Source organism: Lepidothrix coronata, unplaced genomic scaffold (assembly GCF_001604755.1).
Source record: "Lepidothrix coronata isolate B3197 unplaced genomic scaffold, Lepidothrix_coronata-1.0 Scaffold155, whole genome shotgun sequence".
Lineage (NCBI taxonomy): Eukaryota > Metazoa > Chordata > Aves > Passeriformes > Pipridae > Lepidothrix > Lepidothrix coronata.
The window spans coordinates 669254-689883 of record NW_016690335.1 but is presented as its reverse complement, the minus strand read 5'-3'; the positions used below and the strand labels follow the sequence as shown (position 1 = coordinate 689883).

Here is a 20630-nt window from a genome sequence, read left to right as displayed (position 1 = left end):
ACTGAAAAAATTGTTAATACAGGAAGGAAATTGAGGACAGGGATGTTAATGATTTAATACTAGAGCTTGCTTCTCTTGTGGCTTTTAAAAGCAAAAGGCAATTCATGACAGAGTCTACATTCAGTTTGGTTCAGCATTAATGGTTGCTGCCTTTTCCTGTATCGTAGTTTCCTCTCCATTCCAGTTCCAAGATTTTCTGTTCACATGCATTTATTGGAATGTCTCTCCTCGAGTGTGATGTAGATCAAATGCCCACATACAGACAGGATACAGGTCTCTGCAGCAGAAGTGTGCCAGTATGATGTATAAGGATTGATGTGAGGTTGGTTCTTTGTGTTGTGATGGGACACCAACATCAAAGACCTCTATGATCATCGAGTCCAACCATTAACCCAGCACTGCCAAGTCCACCACTGAACTATGTCTTTAAACACTATATCACTATCAGGATAGGAAGAAACCCGGACTAGTTGGTCAAGTTTTGGGGTTGTGTACTGGACTCTGTGGGTGTCTGTGTGAGCAGACCAGGTGCGTATGTACATCTGAGCGTTTCGAGAGTGCTGGATCTGCCAGGTCCCAGAGACAAACTTTCCGTCAGCTTCAGGGCCCGGACCCACGCGTGGCCTCGGCTTCCCGCGGACCCCCACTCCGCCGGCTCCGGAGCCTCCTTCACCCACCGCCCTCCGCCCCCCGGCGCGGGCCCGCCCGCAGTCGCCCCCCCCACCCCGGAGGGGCCGCCCACCCTGCAAGAGGAGCTGCTGCGCCGCGCCCTCCCCTGCACAGCGCCTGGCGCGGGGAGGCGGGCGGAGCGGCGGAGTCCGGGCGGAGCGGCGGAGTCCCGGCGCCCCGCGTTCCTCGTCCCCATGCCCGCTCCGGGCGGCTGCCGTCGCGGGAGGACCTGCGCGCCCAGGCAGCCCGTCCGGCGGCGGGGACCCGCCGGCATCGCCCGCCTGCCCGCAGGCCTGCGGAGCTCCCGGAGCGACGCGCTGGGCTCCCGCCGGGGCTGAGGGATTGCGGCGCCCCGACTTGCGGCGGCGGCGTGGGACACCCAGAGAAGGCGAGGCTCGAACCCAAGAGCAGCCAGTAAAAAACAGCCCCTGGTGGTGCCTGCCCGGCTGCCGCGCGTCGCTTATGCTTGTTAGGGGGACTCAGTCGCGGCGGCGGATCCCGCAGGATGACGGGCTATGAGGAGTCCTAAAGCGGCGTCGGGGCGGGCCGCCGCGGGCAGCGATGAGCCTCGGCGGGCCGGTGCCGGAGGGGAGGCCGGGGGCCAGGTGAGCGCCGGCCCCGCGCCGCCGGACGCCCGCAGCCCACTGGAGCATCGAGCGGCGCCTGCCCGGACCGCCGCGCCCGGCCGCAGGTAAGGGGCAGCGCACGGCCGGTCGGGGTGCCCTGGGGTGGGTTTCGGGGTTCCCCCGCAGGACTGCGGAGGAGCGGGTGGGCTGCGGGGCCGCCCGGCTGGCGGCGGTCGGGCGTCCCGCGGGCCGTGCCGCCGTGTGTCGGCGCCTGCCCTCAGCCCGTCCGCTCCCGTCGCCCGGCCCGGCGGGGACATTCTTCCCTAATGGGAAGCATCTGTCCTCCGGTACGGCAGAAAGGAACACGGAGGCAGGGGGGAATGCGGCTCCCCCGTATCCCCCTCCCCACAGCCCGGCTGGCGCACGACCGGCCACCCCCTCCACCCCGCCAGGAGTCCGGGAGCCCCGCCCCGTGCCCCGCCCCGCCCCCGATGGGCGGGGCCTCAGCCTATTGGCTGGAACGCGGCGCCTGGAGGTGGAGGCAGCCAATGGTGCGGGCGCGGGCGGGGCGCTCGAGAGCGCCCCCTGGTGTCGGGGCGGGCGGGGCAGCCGGTGCGCGGTCACTGCCGGATCCCGGAGCGGCGGCGCTGAGGGGCTGCGCTCGGCAGCCCTTGTGTGTTACGCGGACAAAGCATGGTGAGTCCCTCCGGTCAGCCTTCCTCCAGCCCCTCACAAGTCAGTGCAGTTTCCTTTTCACCTAAGTGCACACGTCCTGTAAGGGACCCCTCTGAAAAGGAATTGAAACGGGTAGGCTGCTTTTTGAGGGACTTTCCTTTCCATTAAGGACAACATAAGGAAAACAGCACCTGAAAATTCTTGAACAAATTAAAAGCTGTTTGTCTTGTAAAGAATGCTAAACGTCTCATTAACTTGACCACAGATATCTGGAAAACCTCTTCATCCCAGTGAGCCTCTCCTTTGAACTGTAATGATTTGCACATGATGGTCTTAAGAAAAATATGTGCATCTCGTTGCTCACAGATCTGAGAAATTCTGACTTTTATGCTAAAAGCAAATAACTAATGGAGCTATTAATAGCTGGTAGAAGTGAGTGCCTTTCTGTCGTTGTCACAGTGTTGTACAAAGGCAGGAATATTAAATTTTTGTTGCTTGTAGTAGCCTGTATTCTTGTATGGCTGTAATCTGAAAAACTTTAAAATTCTTCTGGTGGTAGAAATAAGAATAGGGATGTTCCAAACTCCTTTCTGCAAAGTTAGGGTGCTTAACCTGTAATAAGACATAACATAAGTTATTTTCAAAAATTACTAGTGCTGAGGTTTGTAACACTTAGGTTTTCTTGTCTGTTATTTGCACACTGCCTCTTTAAATGACTCCATGGGATTTCAACACACAGTTCCAAAAACCTGAACCTGAGTTCAAGATACATAGTCGAGATACAGGTATAAATATAAACTTTTCCTGAGGTCTGTGCTTTCACTTTTAGATAAATTGTCCAATTTTATCAGTTCTGATCATTCATAATTCCTGTTTGGTTAAGATTGCAATCTTAGAGTACATCCAGCATCACACAGTAATGCACGACAAAGGATGACAGAGTCTCGATCTACGGCCAACGAATTCTTTCTTTCATTTTCTTTCTCAATGATTCCATTTCCCACATATATATTATGAATGAAATTCATTCAGCCACATTTTATCCTGCCAAAAGTTAGTAGCCTGCCTAAAAATTAGGCAGCTAGGCTAGGTGAGTTTGCTAAGTAGGGACTTCATGAAGTCCCTACATGAAGTTGTACTATTTCTAGTTATCTGATCAGGTAGATAACTGATATTATTCATCTTCAAGTGAATATGTGTTTGTTTTTTTTTCTTTCAATGACTGTAGAGGGAGCCACAGTAGTTTGCTTGGGCTAGATACTTCCCTTAAATTTTTCTAGTTTTTAGGTGAGATGGATACTATCATTGGTGTACAGAATAAGCCTACGAAATTAATTACCATAGGAAGACAGCTTAACTTTGCTAGAATAGGTATTTAGTGGAAGTGATTTATGGGGGAAGAGTTAACGCTGAAGTAGAAAGGGACATGGAAGAAAGAAAACCCGTTTCTAACTGATCTTGGCCTTGATTGTCTACAGACCTTCTGGACAAGGCAGGTCACTGCTAGGTATATAAAGATTTTTAAAAAGATTTTAAAGAATCATTGTTTCTTCTCTCTTGTCTTCTCCCCGACCCCGGAACAACCCAGGAGGAGCCAGGCAAGGGGAGGCGACAAGATGGGGGATCGGGTGGCAGCTGGAGCTCTGTCCATGGTGCTGCTGCTGGGGCTGGGGCTGCCACCGGGCACCCTGGGCTGCCCCCAACCCTGCGCCTGCTACCTGCCCACCGAGGTCCACTGCACCTTCCGCTCCCTGGCAGCTGTGCCGGCACGGATCCCTAAACATGTGGAAAGAATCAACTTCGGGTTTGTATGGCAGCTTGGAGCAAACAGTTTTATGTTTTTGGTGTGGAAGCCCGGAGTGCAGTGCACACATGTGGGAATCGTGATCTCTGCGTGTATTTTTTATGTAGAGTTGCAGAGATGGGTAGGGAATTGCTGGCATGCTGAATTTCAGATGCTACAGTTGCTGGCATGGAGAGAGTTTTAACTTAGCCTTTATGTTCCAAACAAAAGTTACTATTCATTTCAAATAAATATTTATACCATGGTGTGAATTCTTTTTTTGGCAAATAGGACTTTTAGTCTTTTACGGTGTATAAAATATATTGAATTAAACCTACTGTGGGATTTCTACTAAATGCTGAATTTTATACTCGATGTAAAAAAACACAGTAGGAATAAAATTCTATAATGTAGCCAGGTAGCATATATACTACAATGAGATATATAGCATATCTTATATGAATACAGTAAAAACAAAGCTATTCCGTTGCCTTTGGATTTGTGGGTTTGTTGCTGTGGAGTTTTTTTTCAAGGAACTAAATGCGATATAAGCAGACACTAATGTTTTGGGGAGAGATTGTTCAGGCTTCAATTCATTTTCCTCTGCCAGGGTATTGCCAACTCACATCTGTCAGATTTTGAGACAAGAAGGCAGGGACAGGTGGTAGGTTTCATACATCAAAAGTACTGTGTAGAGTCATTTTGTGGCATGAAATGGTGCAGAAGTCACAGTCCTCTTCTGCTTGTTGCCAGGGCTGCCCTACTACCGTGTGTGAACTCACCCTGACAACCTCAAGTCCTATAAGCTGCAACTAATCATGCAGTGACTGACAGTAGGGACCTTGAGGTTTTTTTGCTTCTCCATAGTTAAAATTTCTATCTACCAACATTTTATCCACCTAAAGCCTAATTTTAGTTTCAAAATGCTCTTGTACTCAGTAAATCTATATTAGAGCAATATGTAGTTTAATGCCATTTTTGAGTAAAATATGGTTCCCTCTTCCCCCATATTCAAACCCACACATATTTACAGTCAGCTCTCCTCCATACATCAACATTCTATGGTAAATTTTAACCCTAAATTACTTTTGAAAATGGGATGTAGGCTTGTGAGTTACGAAGGTGTTTGGAATGTAAGTACATTATTTGATACTGGTAGCATCAAAGCCCTTTCCTGTCCTTGTATTTCATCACTACAAATGAAATTTTCTGAGTTGTGCCCTTTCCCAGGAAGAAACAGTCTTAACTGACTGTTGTAGCACCTGTTCCATTCTGAAAGAGAGCTTTTACCATATTTCTGTTTTCAGTGCTATATATTTAGGAGGTGAAGATTATTTTTCTAATAATTTAGAAATAATTTAGAAAAAAGTTTTATTTAGACGAGTTCATACTTTTTAGAAGTTCTGATTTTGAAATAAGGAATTTTAATAGGATGTTTGCTATATGCCTAGTTAATCTGCAGAAGGACTAAAAATATCAAAACGGTTGTCTAAATTTTTAGCAGATTAGGAATCTTTAGATAGATAACATGATGAGGAACCAGAAATATTTCCTCCATATTTCCTCCAATTTGTCACTGTCTCTTACCTTACCTTCTAGAAAATACTAAAAAATTGAAGAAATCTTTAAAATTCTGTCCTTAGTTTAGAGACTTCATGCCCAGATTAGATAATATGTTACATATATACATAAGAAAAACACAAATGTAGAGCTAGGCCACCAAACCTAACACTTCCATATTGGCAAATCCTGATTTTCTTGTCCAAAGTGAAATTAAATTATTTTCAAAAAGTAGATTTTCTGTATTCCTTATCTAAGAGGAGTCTCTAGACTCAAATTATATAATTGGAAGGTCAGTTCCTAGATCTTATGTAATAATTGGTGTAGCCACTGACATGTTGTAACAGTAAGTGAAGCAGGATGTGACTTACTGCTTCTTCTGCTATTTGGGAGATATCCATTTTTAATGTTCACTCTCCAAATCCTTATTCATTTATTGTTAGATGCTGCTTTGGCAACACTGCAGCCTGTCTAATTTGCCAGGCTCCATAGCATCATGTTTTGGCTACAGGCCACTAACTTATTACCATTCCATAAACTGAGCTGCATGGAAAAACATACAACTATTAGAACTAAAATGCCTATTTATTACTTTCACTCCTAAATTATGGCTAAAGTGCCACAAATTGAGTTAAAAGAAATCTTAATGTAAACATGAACTAAGTATACTTGGCCTTGTAAAAATCTTGCAATAACTTCTGGCCCCTTGACAATGCATTAAGGTGCCTCCAACTTTTCCTGAAAGTTAGGTTATGCTAATTTTACATTTGCAGCCTGTGACAGTCAGTGTATAAAATGTAACTGCACATGTGATTTTTTTTTTCCCAGGTTTAACAGTATCCAGTCTATATACGAAAACTCCTTTGCAGGACTTACAAAATTGGAATTGCTCATGATACATGGAAATGACATTCAAAATATACCTAATGGTGCTTTGAAAGATCTCGTATCTCTACAGGTAATGCTTAGGTCTTCCTAAATTTAAAAAAATCTACCTTCTGTGAATAACAGAAAACAAAAATAAATGTATTTTATAGTGCCTTTTTAGGATTAAGATACCATTTTCCCCCAAAACACATGAGAGATCTATAACTATACCTATGTAATACTTGATAATGCCAACTAACGCTCAGTTTTATTTTACCTCTTTGACCAGCATATCATTTTTCAGTGGTGCAAAAGATTCGACTGTGGGAGTAAAATTTGTGCTTGATTACTTGCTATCCTGTTTGGATTTAGATTAAAAAAAATATTAATCTCTGGTTCCTTTTTGTTCTTTTAGGTTTTTAAAATTAGTTACAATAAATTGAAAGCCATAACTGGCCAAACTCTCCAAGGACTTTCAAGCTTAATGAGACTGCACATGGACCACAACAGAATTGAGTTTATTCATCCAAATGCTTTTAATGGATTAACTTCTCTGAGACTGGTCCATTTAGAAGGAAATTTGCTCCAGCAGCTTCACCCCAACACCTTTTCAACATTTATGGTCCTTGATTATTTCAAACTGTCAACAGTAAGACATCTCTACCTATCCGAAAATGCTCTTAGGACCTTGCCTGCAGGGATGTTTCAAGGCATGCCACTGCTGGAAAATCTTTACCTTCATGGGAATCCATGGGCCTGTGATTGCAGTTTAAAGTGGCTTCTTGAATGGAATGAAGTTTCTGGAGGTAGGACCAAAAGCTACTGATGTTTATTGAACTCACATTGTTGGATTTTATTTTTCCCGTTCTGCGTGTGGATGGTTTTGTTATTTCCTGAGTATTACCAACACCGTGATGTCTATCTGCAGTATTACTTTCTGTTAATGTTCAGTAAATGCATATATTTAAAAAACAGCGTAAAAAGAAGGCAGTTGTGTGTCACTAGCTAAAAATATGTATTCAACACCAAAGAAGTTAGCCATTACATTTGGAATGGCAAAAGTGGTAGTGAAGTTTATAATTAGAAGGAGGAAATAGATATAACCTTTTACTGTGGTCGTTTGCACAGCAGTGCACTTTAGACCAAGGGCTGGCAATTGTCCTCAACTAACAAAGCTCTAATGGAAGGTAGTAACATTGGATTTGAATGTGTTTATCTAAGGAAGGAATGGAATTCAGTTAAAAAATTCCTGGTTAAGTCCTCTAACCTGGATGCTATTAGCATTAAGGTTGTTATGTAGTATGCATCCTTCACACCTATCTGTGTTTCTTCATTGACCACAAATTCCTTTTATGATGGAGCAAATCTATTTTAAGTATTTTCAAATATTTACAATCTATTTAAGTATTTTAAATCCTGCGATTTTTTTTCATAAAAGAACTAGTCTATCTGCATTCAGACTTCAATAGGAGACAAATATCACACTGCTTAGGCTGGAACACTTCTGCTCATGTGCAGAAGCAAACAAAGACAGTTTTGTAATGCCTCTTTATCAGGAATACACTAAATGAGGGGGACTTTGAGCATCAGTTTTCAGTTTGGGCATCTCAGTTCAGCAGTGTCCCGTAGCTAAGTGCTTACTGTAGTAGGCCAGAGGGAGTCGTGTTACACCGGAGCTGCTGCTAAAATATTAAGAGGGAATCAGCATTTAATTGTAACTGAAGATGTCTCAAATAAGTGATGGAGTCACAATGTTTACATAATGATTTGTAGCATGTATGGTGAATTATGCTGGGTCTTGTCATCTTAGAATATGTAACTCATTGCAATTTTGCACTTAGCTGTAGGACAGTACTTTTACGGGTGTTTTGGACAATACTTTTAAGTCTGTGTGTGATACTTGAATGAGTAATACAAATGTTCCTGCCTGAACTGATACTTGAGGCATCTAACTTTGATATTTTATTTCACTAGCTTACATTATAATATTCTTACATACTCTCCTTGATCCAAATCATGTATCTATATGTGTAATAAGTGTCCTTAAGTTGCTCTGCAAGTTATAACAATGAAATATTAGATGAACTTTCCTTCCTTGTGCAGTGTTGGCTTGTTAGCATTTTTATTACACTAAAACAGTAGTGATTACTGGAAAGATGAAGGATTTATCCATTCCGTTTTCATGTATGACAGATTTTGTATCTTTATATAACCATAACATTAACTGCTTTGGGAATAATAATACAGAAAGAATTATTAAAGTTCTTCAGACCAGTGTGGCCACTGCCAAGTTGATTGTGGGCCAGTTTTTCCTTATCGTTGAAACATCCTGTTTAAATCTGCAAGTGATAAACTTGTTCACTTAAATACTCCATTTGTAAGAACTTTTCAAGAAAATTGATTTGTCAGACTAGCAAAGCAAATTTTTCAATTAAAAAACTATATGAAAATTTGCCATGCATTTCCCTTTCTCCTGGCATTTTGCCTTATAACAACCAATATATTGTTCATTCATTCAAAGATCCCTCATTCCTCAGAATGATACTTATTCGTAGAATAACTGGAATACATTTAATTTGCAATATGTTTCCAAACTAAATACGTAAGGTGACATTTGACTTTCTAGTGAGCAGAACAATGTAATAAAAATACGACTTTTACTTTGCAGACAAGAGTCTCTCTGGCATTGACAGAAGAGAGGAGTCAAGGCTATAATTTCCTAGTTTAGCTTTCCTTCTCTGATTAGGCTTTTTGTATCATTACAGAGTTTAGAGTTATTTCAGAAGTCAGGGAAGAAGTGGCACTTGGTTTGGTTTTTCTTGCTGCTGATAAATAGCTTTTACATTCAAGAACTAGTCAGCCCATTTCAGTAGCTACAGTAGAATGTTTTGTGTATTGCCGATACTGTTGTTAATTAATAGAGAAAAATAAAAAGCTTCCTGGATTATTTAGTGGGAACTCCAGCATTTCTCAAGTAAATGCTGCATTTTTGAAAGTGAAAGGACCCACTCCTCTTCACATTAGATCCACAAGTTAGGTGGTTAGGCTGTCATTGTACAGGTGCAGACTTTTTGACACAGAGTAGTTTTTTACGGACTTATAAAATGTTGCTATGCACACTTCGGTTTCTAGGCATTTCATTAGGAGGGAGTGAATCTGAGTTTCAGAAGGACATAGTACTCAATCCTCTCATTAAAGTCAGAAGAAATCATGGTCAGATTGAGAATCAGGTGCCCAATCACCTGTAAAACTAAGACTCACCATTCTAAAAGTTTTGCTTTATGTGTCATATGACATAATGCATTCCTCATGAAGTTCATTTCATACTTTTGAGCGTTCTCTAATTTTAGAACAGAGTTTTTCAGCTTATTTATCTTTTATTTCCTGTTTTATTTTCTTTCTTCCTTTTTTTTTCTTGCAGGTGTTTTAAAATGCAAAAAGGACAAAGCCTATGAAGGAGGACAGCTCTGTCCTAAGTGCAGCAGCCCAAAACAACTGCAGAAAGAAGATATTCAAAACTTGAAAGATATTTCCTGTAGGAAACCTGTCATTCAGTCCTCACTGAGGCAAAATAGCAGCACTCAACATGAAGAAGATGGTGACAGTTTTGAGCTCCCTCTGGAAGAACTTCAGTCCTCTCCATGGAACATTGCGCTAAATATGACTGATGAGCATGGCAATATAGTCCACCTGAACTGTGAAATCAGAAAACCAACAGGTTCTACCAAAATTCAGTGGAATCAAATCCAGACTCAGGAGATAGATATAAATGCTACAATATCACTGGATTTTGAATGTCCCATGAATCGAGAGAACTATGAAAAACTATGGAAGCTTATAGCTTATTACAGTGAAGTACCTGTCAAGTTAGAGAGGGAAATTATGCTCAGAAAGGAGCCTAAAATAAGCTATCAGTACAAGCAAGGCTCAGATTATGATGCTCTTTACTACACAGGTGTAAAAGCTCACATAATGGCTGAGCCTTCCTGGATTATGCAACCTCTTATAAATATCCAATTAAATAGGCGCCAGAGTACAGGGAAAAAAGTGGTGCTGTCTTTTTTTACTGTGTTTTCTCAGACAATTCATACCAAAAACACCAGGCAGCAGAGAAACTGGGTGATGATAGAGCAAAACCAGAGCACAAGGACAGCACAGAGTGCAGTGGAAGGGTCAGAGTGTCAGCTGAGCTGCAATGTGAAAGCTTCTGAGAGCCCCTCCATTCAGTGGCTCTTTCCAGATGGAACTAAACTACAGGCACCATTTAATCAGAAAGACAGTAGGTTTTCCATTCTCAGTAGCGGCCAACTAATCATAAAAGCAGTGAGTTACACTGATGGAGGTGTGTACCACTGCATCGCCCAAGTGAGAGATGATGTGGACATAATGGCTTACAGACTTCTAGTGCAGCCTCCAGCTATTCAGGCAGCTGATTCAGATGTAGTGAGAGTTGAAAAAAATGTTGGAGAGCCAATAGTTTTACCATGCAATGCAGTTGCCAGCCCAGACCCACAGTTGAGTTGGATTCTTCCAAACAGTCAGCTACTCAATGATTTATCAAACTCTTCAAAAGGCTATATGCTGCATAATGGTACTTTACTTATTCCAAGAAGCCATGTCAGTGATAGTGGCCATTACAGATGTGTGGCTGTCAATGTGCAGGGGTCAGATCAATTTGTTGTAAGGGTCACAGTAAATAAAATGGTGTCTGACAGGTCATTTAAACGAATAAAACTAAAAAAGCGCCCAGGCTCAAAGCATTTGTCAAAAACAAGAGGGCAGGTCGTAGAGGATGGAGAGGGATCAGGGGCAGGGGGAGTGGAGGACTTCCTACGAAGAAAGAACCACCTAAAAGACTGGGAAATACCTTTTAAACAAAAAAGTGACCAGGTGCCAGAAGGTCAAATTAAAAAGGGGAAGAAAGGCAGAAGGAAAATGAAAATCTGGAAAAGTACGGATAGAACCCAAGACAGCAACATTGCAGAAGGTCGGAGAGTATTTGAATCTCGAAGGAGAATTAATGTAGCAAGTAAGCAGATTAATCCACAGCATTGGGCTGACATTTTGGCAAAGGTCCGTGGGAAGAATCTTCTTAGAACAACAACAGCTACAACCATTTCTGTAACAACTGCACTGCCATCAATCATGCAGAACACTACTCCAATCCCTCATCCGGCAGCCAGCCCTCCACCTTCAGAGACAGCAGCAGATGTGGTAGACTCTTCTGCTGATGCATCACCTGTGGGTGAAGATGAGCCATTTTCAGTCACTGTTTCACACAACACAGAAGCATTTTCAGTCCAGTCCATATTAATGAGGTCAGAAACTGAACTGTTCTCCAACCACAGGGCTTTAGAAACATCTGCAAGTATAGACACTGTAGGAATTGCTGTATCAGGTCCATATTTGACTCCTGTCTCTGCAACTTTGCAACCCCATGGCAAGCAGCATCTTGATGTCAGGACTGATGATTCAGCTGTATTCAAAGAAAATATCCATGCTTTCACTGAAGAACCTCTAACCAGACAAATTGTGACAAACATTCCCAATATTCAGAGCAGTTCATTCACAGTGGAAAATGCCGATAGAACTTCTGTATCTGAAGAAAATTCTGCTTTTGCTGAGCTACCACTTGATGCTACTCTCCTAGCTGAATCTCAGACTGTGGATCTTCACAGAGTCTTGGAGACAAGCATGAAGTTAAATGAAGTGGACCCAATGAGTGTTGACACCATAATTTTAACACCACCTCAGTTGGACAAGATCATCCTAACAGATTCTCGGGGTACTACTACCGTTTCTTCATCTGCTTCACCATTTGTTACAGAGGAGAGCAATGACTCAAGATACCAGCACAAAGAAACATCCACAACTCAGATGAAAATGGTGGACTTGAGTACAAGTTTTCCTGCTTTCACATCCATCAGGGTCCAGAGCAAGGAAGAACCCGAGACCCACAGGAATACAGTGACTCAAGAAAGCATGTCCAGCAGTTATGCAGACAATTCTCAGGCACAAGAACATAGAAGCCTGGCTACTTCAAAACCAGATCCGGTGGTCATTTTGCATAATGCTAATGTTCTTCATAAAACGGCAGAGAGGATAAAAACTGCTGCTTCCATCAGTAGACTGACCACTGTGGCCACCACAACAGTTCCATATAGAAAGACCACGCCTTCACTTATTACTCAGCATGGTAGAAAACGGCCTTATGGGAGAAGGAGACTGAGGCTAAACAGAATCAGGCAAAGACCAAGGCCTTTGCCCCCTGTTGTTTTAACCACTGAGGCAATGCCTGTCATTCCAAGGACACCTGAAGTTGAAGCTGTGACTAGAACTTCTTCCGCAACTCTTGAAAGTCCTGATCTTAAAAACAATGAGGAGCATATGGAATCCACTCCTTCATTAGTTCTTGATCTGGCTGAGAAAATGCCCAAAATCAGAGACGTGGTTACAACTTCCTCCTTTAGGGCTACTGCTTCTCCACCTGAAGCTAAAAATGTGACATGCTCTACTACTCCTGAAACCTCGGCACTTCCAGTGACTGCACCCATCACAATTTTAACATCATATGTTGTACATGGTGCACTTCCCACAAAAGAGTCAAGTGTACCTTTTGTACCAGAGCAAAGTGAAGTGCCAGCATACCACTCATCAGACAATGTATCTGAGGAGAAGGAGATGAAAGCAGATTCTAAAACTATGGATAGTAAGGCAGAACAATCAAACACAACAACTTCTGCACATATGAACAGCTTGATACTATCTACAAAACCAAAATCTCAGGAAGAGCCTATACTGTTTGACTCAGAAGTTGTGGTTGATGAAACGACTGCTGGAACGTTCCAGCTGATACATCCCACTATGACTGACTTAAATATTCCTATTGGCACAGTCAAAGTTTTTAAGGACCTCTCAGTTTCAAAGGAGCCATGGAAGCCCACAGAAACACCAGCAAAAACTGAGCCATCTCAGCAACATGAGATAATTACTTTGTCTTCCTCCTACAGCACAGCAGAAACTCAGACTTCTCCAGTTAGAGAGACAAAGAAATCCATTACTTTTAAGGCTGGGACAAAGCCATCTACCTTGGATAAAAAGGAAGCTGTGTCACATATGTTTCATCATTTGCAGACAACTGAAAAGCCTCCAATTACATCCACTGCCTTTATTCCATTTATAAAACTTGCTACTCTTCCTCCTTCCATTTCAAGCACTTCACATCCTTCTCTTCATTACACCACCAAGGAAACTAATGCCTTCAATCAAGAAAGGTTCCCAGAAAAAAAACAAGTCGGAGCAGGTGGTGACAAAATGGTGATAAACTCAAGACAGAGTGTTCACCCTACTCCTTCCTCTAACCAAAACAGGATTAGCGTACAGTCAAAAGAGGATCAGTTCAAAGAGTTATATGGTAGCAAGTCAAACAACAGTTTACTGCTAAATCCAAATCTTCCCTATCCACCTGCTGGAATGATACCAAGCTTAAACCAAAGACTGCCTGTTGTGCCTCCAAAGTACAATCCTGTAAGAGGCACAGTGAAGCTTCCTGTAACACAGGGTCCGTTTCGCTATTTTATAACACATCAGCCTCTTCACTACACAAACAAACCAGAGATAACAGCATATGCAGCACATACTATCCAAGACAAGAAAACTTTTGCCTCTCAGAGAGAAACAATTACCCCAACACAAACCTCTCCATTTCACAAAACAAATCCATTCACTGAAAGCACGTTCATTAGTCAGGGTCAGAACAGATACAATATTAATTCAAGATTTTTTGGAAATAACTATGTTCCTGATAACAGAGGCACAGCAGGGAGACTACCAAGTCAAGGGATCCCCTATTATCCCAGTTCCAGAATACCATTCCTTTTCAACAGAACAAGGATATTCCCTCACTTAAGTATGCACCCTAAACCAGAGGTCCCTAGCGAACTTCTCCCAAAAGACACAAATGAGAAGAAGGTCACTCAGGTCTTCCCTACTAGGATTACAGTGCAGAAAGCTACAGCTATGCCATTGCCTCCAATGCCACATGCAACAACGACCACATTACCACCAGTGATCTTAAAGATTACCCCTCCAGTCTTTCCCCCTCAGCGCACAAAACCACAGATATCCACTACAGATCATCCTTTAAAAAACGTCCATCATCATCATCAAAAATTTCCATCTGTGCCTTATGTGGGAGGCATTATACCACAGAATTCGACTGTAATTCAGTCTCCCACTAATTTCAGAATACATGGAGAAAGACCTAAGATTATCACAAAAGGGTCTCAGAGCATATCCATCCTTGCTGAAACAGATGCTTTTATTCCTTGTGATGCAGTTGGTGAACCCAAGCCTTTTATTACTTGGACAAAAGTATCTACAGGTAAGACAGAGAAAAATGTGTTTTTCCACGTGGTTTGTAAGGCTACAAGTACTTGGTTATTGCATAGAAATTCAGCGTGATCATAGGAGTAGTTCAAAACACTGAAGAATACCTTCTGTCACTTTTAGTCATTATAGATAAAATTTGACTAATTGCATCTAATCATTACAGGTAATAATAACTTTGCAGTATTTCTTGTAAAAGAAAACTACTACCATTTAATGAGTTCATTTTTTGAAGAGTAATTTTTGGCTATGAATAGCAGCCAACTTTGATTAGTCACAGCAGTTGGAAATTATGATGGCAACACTTGTGAGTATGGGTTTGTTAACACTGCTAGCTTAAGTAATGTTGTGTGTGTCATCTTCATGTGCAAAAGGAAAAGTTACATAAAGATTTAAGAGGAATCCTAAAGCATAAAGCCTTAAAATTCTCATGCTGTTAGTGTTTGCAAGTTAGTATGGTTAGTTCTATAACAGAAACAAAGACTAATTTGAGCTATGGAGAATGTCTGAAGATGTCATGTCCCTCTCTAAAGTTGTAATTGGTGTTGAGTAAACCTAAAGTATCCCAGGGAAACATAAGACTTTTTAATTGCAAGAGTGTACATCTTAAACAATTTGACTTTCTGTTTCTTTCCTTCTTCTCACCTTTCCAGGAGCTGCAATGACAGCCAACACCAGGTTACAAAGGTTTGAAGTCTGGAAAAATGGTACCCTCCTTATCCGAAATGCTCAACTTCAGGATCGTGGGCAGTATTTGTGCACAGCTCAGAACCTGCATGGCATAGATAAAATGATTGTTGTGCTCACAGTTGTAGCCCACCAGCCCAAAATTTTACTCTCCCGCTATCGAGATGTCACGGTCTACTTTGGAGAGACCATAGCAATGGAATGTCAGGCTAGTGGGACTCCAAGCCCACATATTTCATGGGTTTTCCCAGATAGGAAGATTTTGCAGACAGTCACCACCACAGAGAGCAGGATAATGCTTAATGAAAATCGAACCTTGACTATCAAGCAAGCAACTTTTTCGGATCGAGGAGTTTACAAATGCATAGCAAGCAATGCTGCAGGAGCTGACAGCATTGCAGTGAGGCTACACATTGCAGCCTTACCCCCCATCATCCAGCAGGAAAAGCAAGAGAACATTTCCTTGCCTCTTGGTAGCAGTATCAACATCCACTGCACTGCCAAAGCAGCGCCTTCTCCCAACATCCGCTGGGTGGTCTTTGATGGCACACAAATCCGACCTTCTCAGTTTGTCAATGGGAATTTATTTGTTTTTCCCAATGGAACTCTGTATATTCGCAATGTGTCCCCCAAGGACAGCGGGACCTACGAGTGCATTGCTGCTAACATGGTGGGAGCTGCCAGGAGAACAGTACAGCTCCATGTGAAGAAGTATGCATCTAATGCTAAGATCACTGGGACCTCTCCTCAGAGAACAGATGTAACGTATGGCAGCATCCTGCATCTGGACTGTAGTGCTTCTGGTGACCCCTGGCCACGGATATTATGGAGGTTGCCTTCCAAAAGGATGATTGATTCCCTACACAGGTAAATTGCTACTTGAGGTGTCGCAGCTAAATCACACTGTAGATGAACTTAGACAAAATCCCACTCATATATGTGCAAGTTTCATTCTTTACTTCTGTGGGTTTTGAATGAGGCACCCAATCCTTAAGAAAGAATTTGAAATTTTATCAAAAGATAGTCATGTCATATCTTAGCATAATTTTCTTGAAAGCAGTATTACCCTTAAAAAGTTAGCTTCAAGTGTTTAGGATAAGCTACCACTATCTTTTACAGCCACTTGTAAATGCAGTAAAAAGTCCAATGGCAAAAGATATAGAACTTGTGTACTGCTTGTTCCAATGCTCTTAGTCTGTATGGAGTTGCACAGGTGCCTGATTTTTCCTGGGAGAAATAGGATCAATGAAATTTTTTTCTCGTGCAAATCATTATACATAGTAAATACAGGGCAAATAAATCAACTTATAATTATTTAAATAAGCAGAATCATTTTAACATCATTGTATAAACAATTGTTACCTCGCAGTAAGGTCTGTGCAAGCCTGGTTGTATATAAATGGCTAAAACGATACGTTCTCCAATGTTTGCAATATCAAGTAAAATATCATTGCTACAAGCTTACAATAACCGTCCTAAGACTTGGCTGAAAACACAGTTTCTGCTCTATAAATTATTCATAACTCATTCCTTGAGCACTATAAGCAGATGAGAAATGCACTGCATTTTAAATGCATAATTGTGAACAACTTTCTTCACAGCTGAATGTAGTCATAATTTTTTCATATTGACAGAAAATATATTTTGGTAGCCTGTAGATAGCACAAAACCTGGATTTCATTTTATGCCCCATAGTGGTAGCAACAAAATACTGTGGTTTTATTTCATTTTCCCTCATGATCTTTATGTGGGCTGTTTTTCAAATACAGGAGATCTTCTTTAGGAGGACAAAACTGTGGCTACTGAGGAAATTGGTTTTAACCACAATACACAGATTCCATAGTGAAGTGGAAAGGAATAATAGCTTTTTTAGCATCTTGGAAATTTTTTTTCTTTGTTTCAAGGCTTAGCAACATTTTGCTTCTTTGCCACTCCTCTATAAAGGTTTAATATGTTACACTCGATGCCAGAGGAAGTTCCTCATCTTGATTTGTTTTTAGCATAGGACCCAAGTGCCAGACTGCATAGGTATGCTTCATATAGCTTTGTGTGGATCATGTCATTCAGAGATCCCATATTTGAATGTTATAGAATACCTTACATGCAGTCAGATCAGTCAAAACTATCATAATTTGGTATCTACTGTTTGTTTAATGATCAAAAACACTATTAAAGTTATTAAACGCAACAGAATTGTTTGTTTTCTACAAATGGGTAGAATTATTTTTTTCATTTGCTTTTTAGTGGCGAATGTCTTGGACATTTTGGATCATCTAATTATCTAACACTAGCAATGCTCCCATCCTTTTCTTTTATTTCAATATTTCTGAGTTGTTGATTTTTCCCTCCTGATTTCACTCAATAATTAATACCCAAAATGTGGTTTTGCAGCTCATGTTCCATTCTTTTTTCTTGCCTTACAGTACCTTGGAGACTAGAATCAAGGTATTCAGCAATGGGACTTTGGTTGTTAATTCAGTTACAGACAAAGATGCAGGAGACTATTTGTGTGTGGCCCGCAATAAGATAGGGGATGACTACGTGGTCCTCAAAGTGAATGTGATGATGAAACCAGCAAAAATAGAACATAAGAATGAGAATAACCACAAGGTCAAGTATGGAGGGGACTTGAAAGTTGACTGTGTAGCCACAGGTCTGCCAAATCCAGAGATCTCCTGGGGTCTCCCGGATGGCAGCATGATCAACACCTTCATGCAGTCAGACGACAGCGGCAGCCGGACAAAGCGATATGTGGTCTTTGATAATGGAACTCTGTATTTCAATGACGTCGGATTGAGAGAGGAAGGGGACTACACCTGCTATGCTGAGAACCAGATTGGGAGGGATGAAATGAAAGTGCGAGTCAAAGTAGTGGCTGAGCCTGCAACCATCAGGAACAAAACATACGTCATTGTTAATGTACCCTATGGCGATGTTGTCACAGTAGCATGTGAAGCCAAAGGAGAACCCACTCCCAAAGTGACCTGGCTCTCCCCAACCAACAGGCCTATTCCTGCCCTATCTGACAAATACCAGATCTATAGGGATGGCACCCTCCTCATCCAAAAGGCCCAAAGATCTGACAGTGGTAACTATACCTGTGTGGCACGAAACAGTGCTGGAGAAGATCGGAAAATCGTTTGGATCCATGTTGATGTTCAGCCTCCCAGAATCAATGGTCATGTCAGTGCAATAACGTCTGTGAGAGAGACAGCCATCAGGGACAGCCGGAAACTTATTGACTGCAAAGCTGAAGGCATCCCTGCTCCACGGGTCTTATGGGCTTTCCCAGAAGGAGTAATCTTACCAGCTCCCTACTATGGGAACAGGATCACTGTACATCACAATGGTACGTTGGACATCAGAGGGGTGAGACAGACAGATGCGGTGCAGCTCGTATGCATTGGGCGGAATGAAGGAGGGGAAGCGAGACTGCTTGTGCAGCTCCTCGTCACAGACCATTTGGAGAAACCCTCCTTCAGAGACCCTGTCAGTGAAAGGATCACTGCCATTGCTGGGCACACTATCAACCTGAACTGCTCAGTCCAGGGGAACCCCAAACCCAGCACGAGCTGGATACTTCCCAACGGCTCTGAAGTGCTGAGTGGCAGTCGCCTGAACAGATTTTACCACAAGAGGGATGGAATCTTACACATCAGCAGCCTCTCTGCTGGGGATGCTGGGACTTACCGCTGTACAGCCAGAAACCCAGGAGGTTATGTGGAACGAGTAGTCTTCCTGAAGGTGGGACTCAGGCCAGAAATTAGCAACCAGTATAACAACCTGGTGAGCATCATCAATGGAGAAACTCTGCAGCTTCATTGCATCACCCAGCCAAACCAGCGGGCGCAGATCTCCTGGACGCTGCCCAATGGGATGGTTATGGATGCCCCCCAGGCTGTGGGTCGCTTTTCCCTGATGGAGAATGGCTCATTGACGGTGCGTGAGGCTTCTGTATTTGACAGGGGCACTTACCTGTGCAAGGTGTCAACAGAGTATGGCACTTCTGTTATGACTGTGCCTGTCATTGTGATAGCCTATCCTCCCCGGATCACCAGTGAGCCAGCACCTATCATTTATGCCAGACCTGGAAATTCAGTCAAACTGAACTGCATGGCCATTGGGATTCCTAAAGCAGAAATAACATGGGAGCTTCCAGATAAATCACATCTGACAACAGGAGCTCAATCCCGTCTGTATGGAAACAAATTCCTCCATCCTCAGGGATCATTAGTCATCCAGCAGTCCACTCAAAGAGATTCAGGCTTCTATAAATGCATTGCTAAAAATATACTAGGCAGTGATTCGAAAACAACCTACATACACATATTCTAACACTAAAACAAATGCCTTTGGCTGGATACCAGTGTTCAAGTCACTGCCAAACGAGTGCAATGAGGAAAGTACTGCTTGCAGCAAGGCCAGGAAGGCTGAGGGCAGAAAAAAAAGGAATTAATCTGCATTGCTTTTGTACTCAATATGGTAGTAAGTCCCTGCAATAAAAGGAGGCATTAGACATACTGGAACTGAGGAGACTAACAAGTTGAAAAAGGTCTTTAAATTGTTAAGACAGAGTAATGTGGTTTTTCATGCTATCCAATAGCATCTGAGGCCTAAAGTACTCTATTCTTGTCAATAGTCCAAAACTATTTCTTGTTCTAACAAGCACCTTAAAAGTACCAAAGAAGTATTAACTGTTAATAAATGAGCTGCAGTGATAGAAGTGCTTTAGTAAAACATAATTTTCTTTAAACCCTGCAGTACCTTTACATAATCTAGCCTTATAGAATATGATTACTAACCTTTCTGTTCATGCTTCTATCAGCTCTTCAAAATGAAAGACTAACTTAGCAAATGAGAGTGATCTATTTTAATAAAAATACATGCAGAGGTTAGCTACTTTAACATATGAACAAACATTTGCCAGCTACTAAGGATGCTATGGTCAAATAATTCATTATATATTTTATATATATTTTTTAATCTGACTATGAGACTAGAAAGAGTAGCAATGAACTTGGTCTCATTTTATAAATTATTGGTCTTTACAAGACTCTGATACATTACTATGTTTTATAATATTAAGGTCAATATACTGTACATTTTATAATAAAAAATATTTTCCAAAGAATGTATTCACTGTGATTTTGTTTTTTGGTTGTTTTTTTTTTTGAGTAAACAGGGAACTCCAAACAGTGAGAGTATGAAGTTAGATCAAAAAAGCAGTAGTAATGTAGTGTTATACATATTTGTATTTGAACCAATTTATATTGGGTTCATTTATAAATGTTTTAGGGAAGACAAATTAGTATAATTGTTTATCTTTCTAAAAGTGATTTATTAATAGAAACTTATGTATATTTCAATCTATATTTATACTTTTTCTTCAGTCAAGGATGGTTTATTGGATAATGTGCATAATTTTATGAACGTTT

The 20630-nt window shown here is 41.8% G+C and overlaps 1 protein-coding gene across 2 annotated transcripts; it reads left to right on the top strand.

Annotated features, from left to right (window-relative positions):
* The first annotated feature begins 1835 nt into the window (after positions 1-1835).
* On the top strand, positions 1836-20315 carry MXRA5 (matrix remodeling associated 5). Of its 2 annotated transcripts, XM_017828975.1 has the most exons (7): positions 1836-1931; positions 3499-3714; positions 6082-6211; positions 6536-6926; positions 9542-14503; positions 15162-16062; positions 17619-20315. In XM_017828975.1, exons 2-7 carry the CDS (start codon positions 3527-3529, stop codon positions 19528-19530), a joined length of 8484 nt encoding a protein of 2827 aa, XP_017684464.1. In that variant the 5' UTR covers positions 1836-1931; positions 3499-3526; the 3' UTR covers positions 19531-20315. The 2 variants fall into 2 exon arrangements, with proteins under 2 accessions (XP_017684464.1, XP_017684465.1); XM_017828976.1 differs by lacking the exons at positions 1836-1931; positions 3499-3714; positions 6536-6926 and having other exon boundaries at positions 6202-6211.
* Positions 20316-20630: the final 315 nt, after the last annotated feature.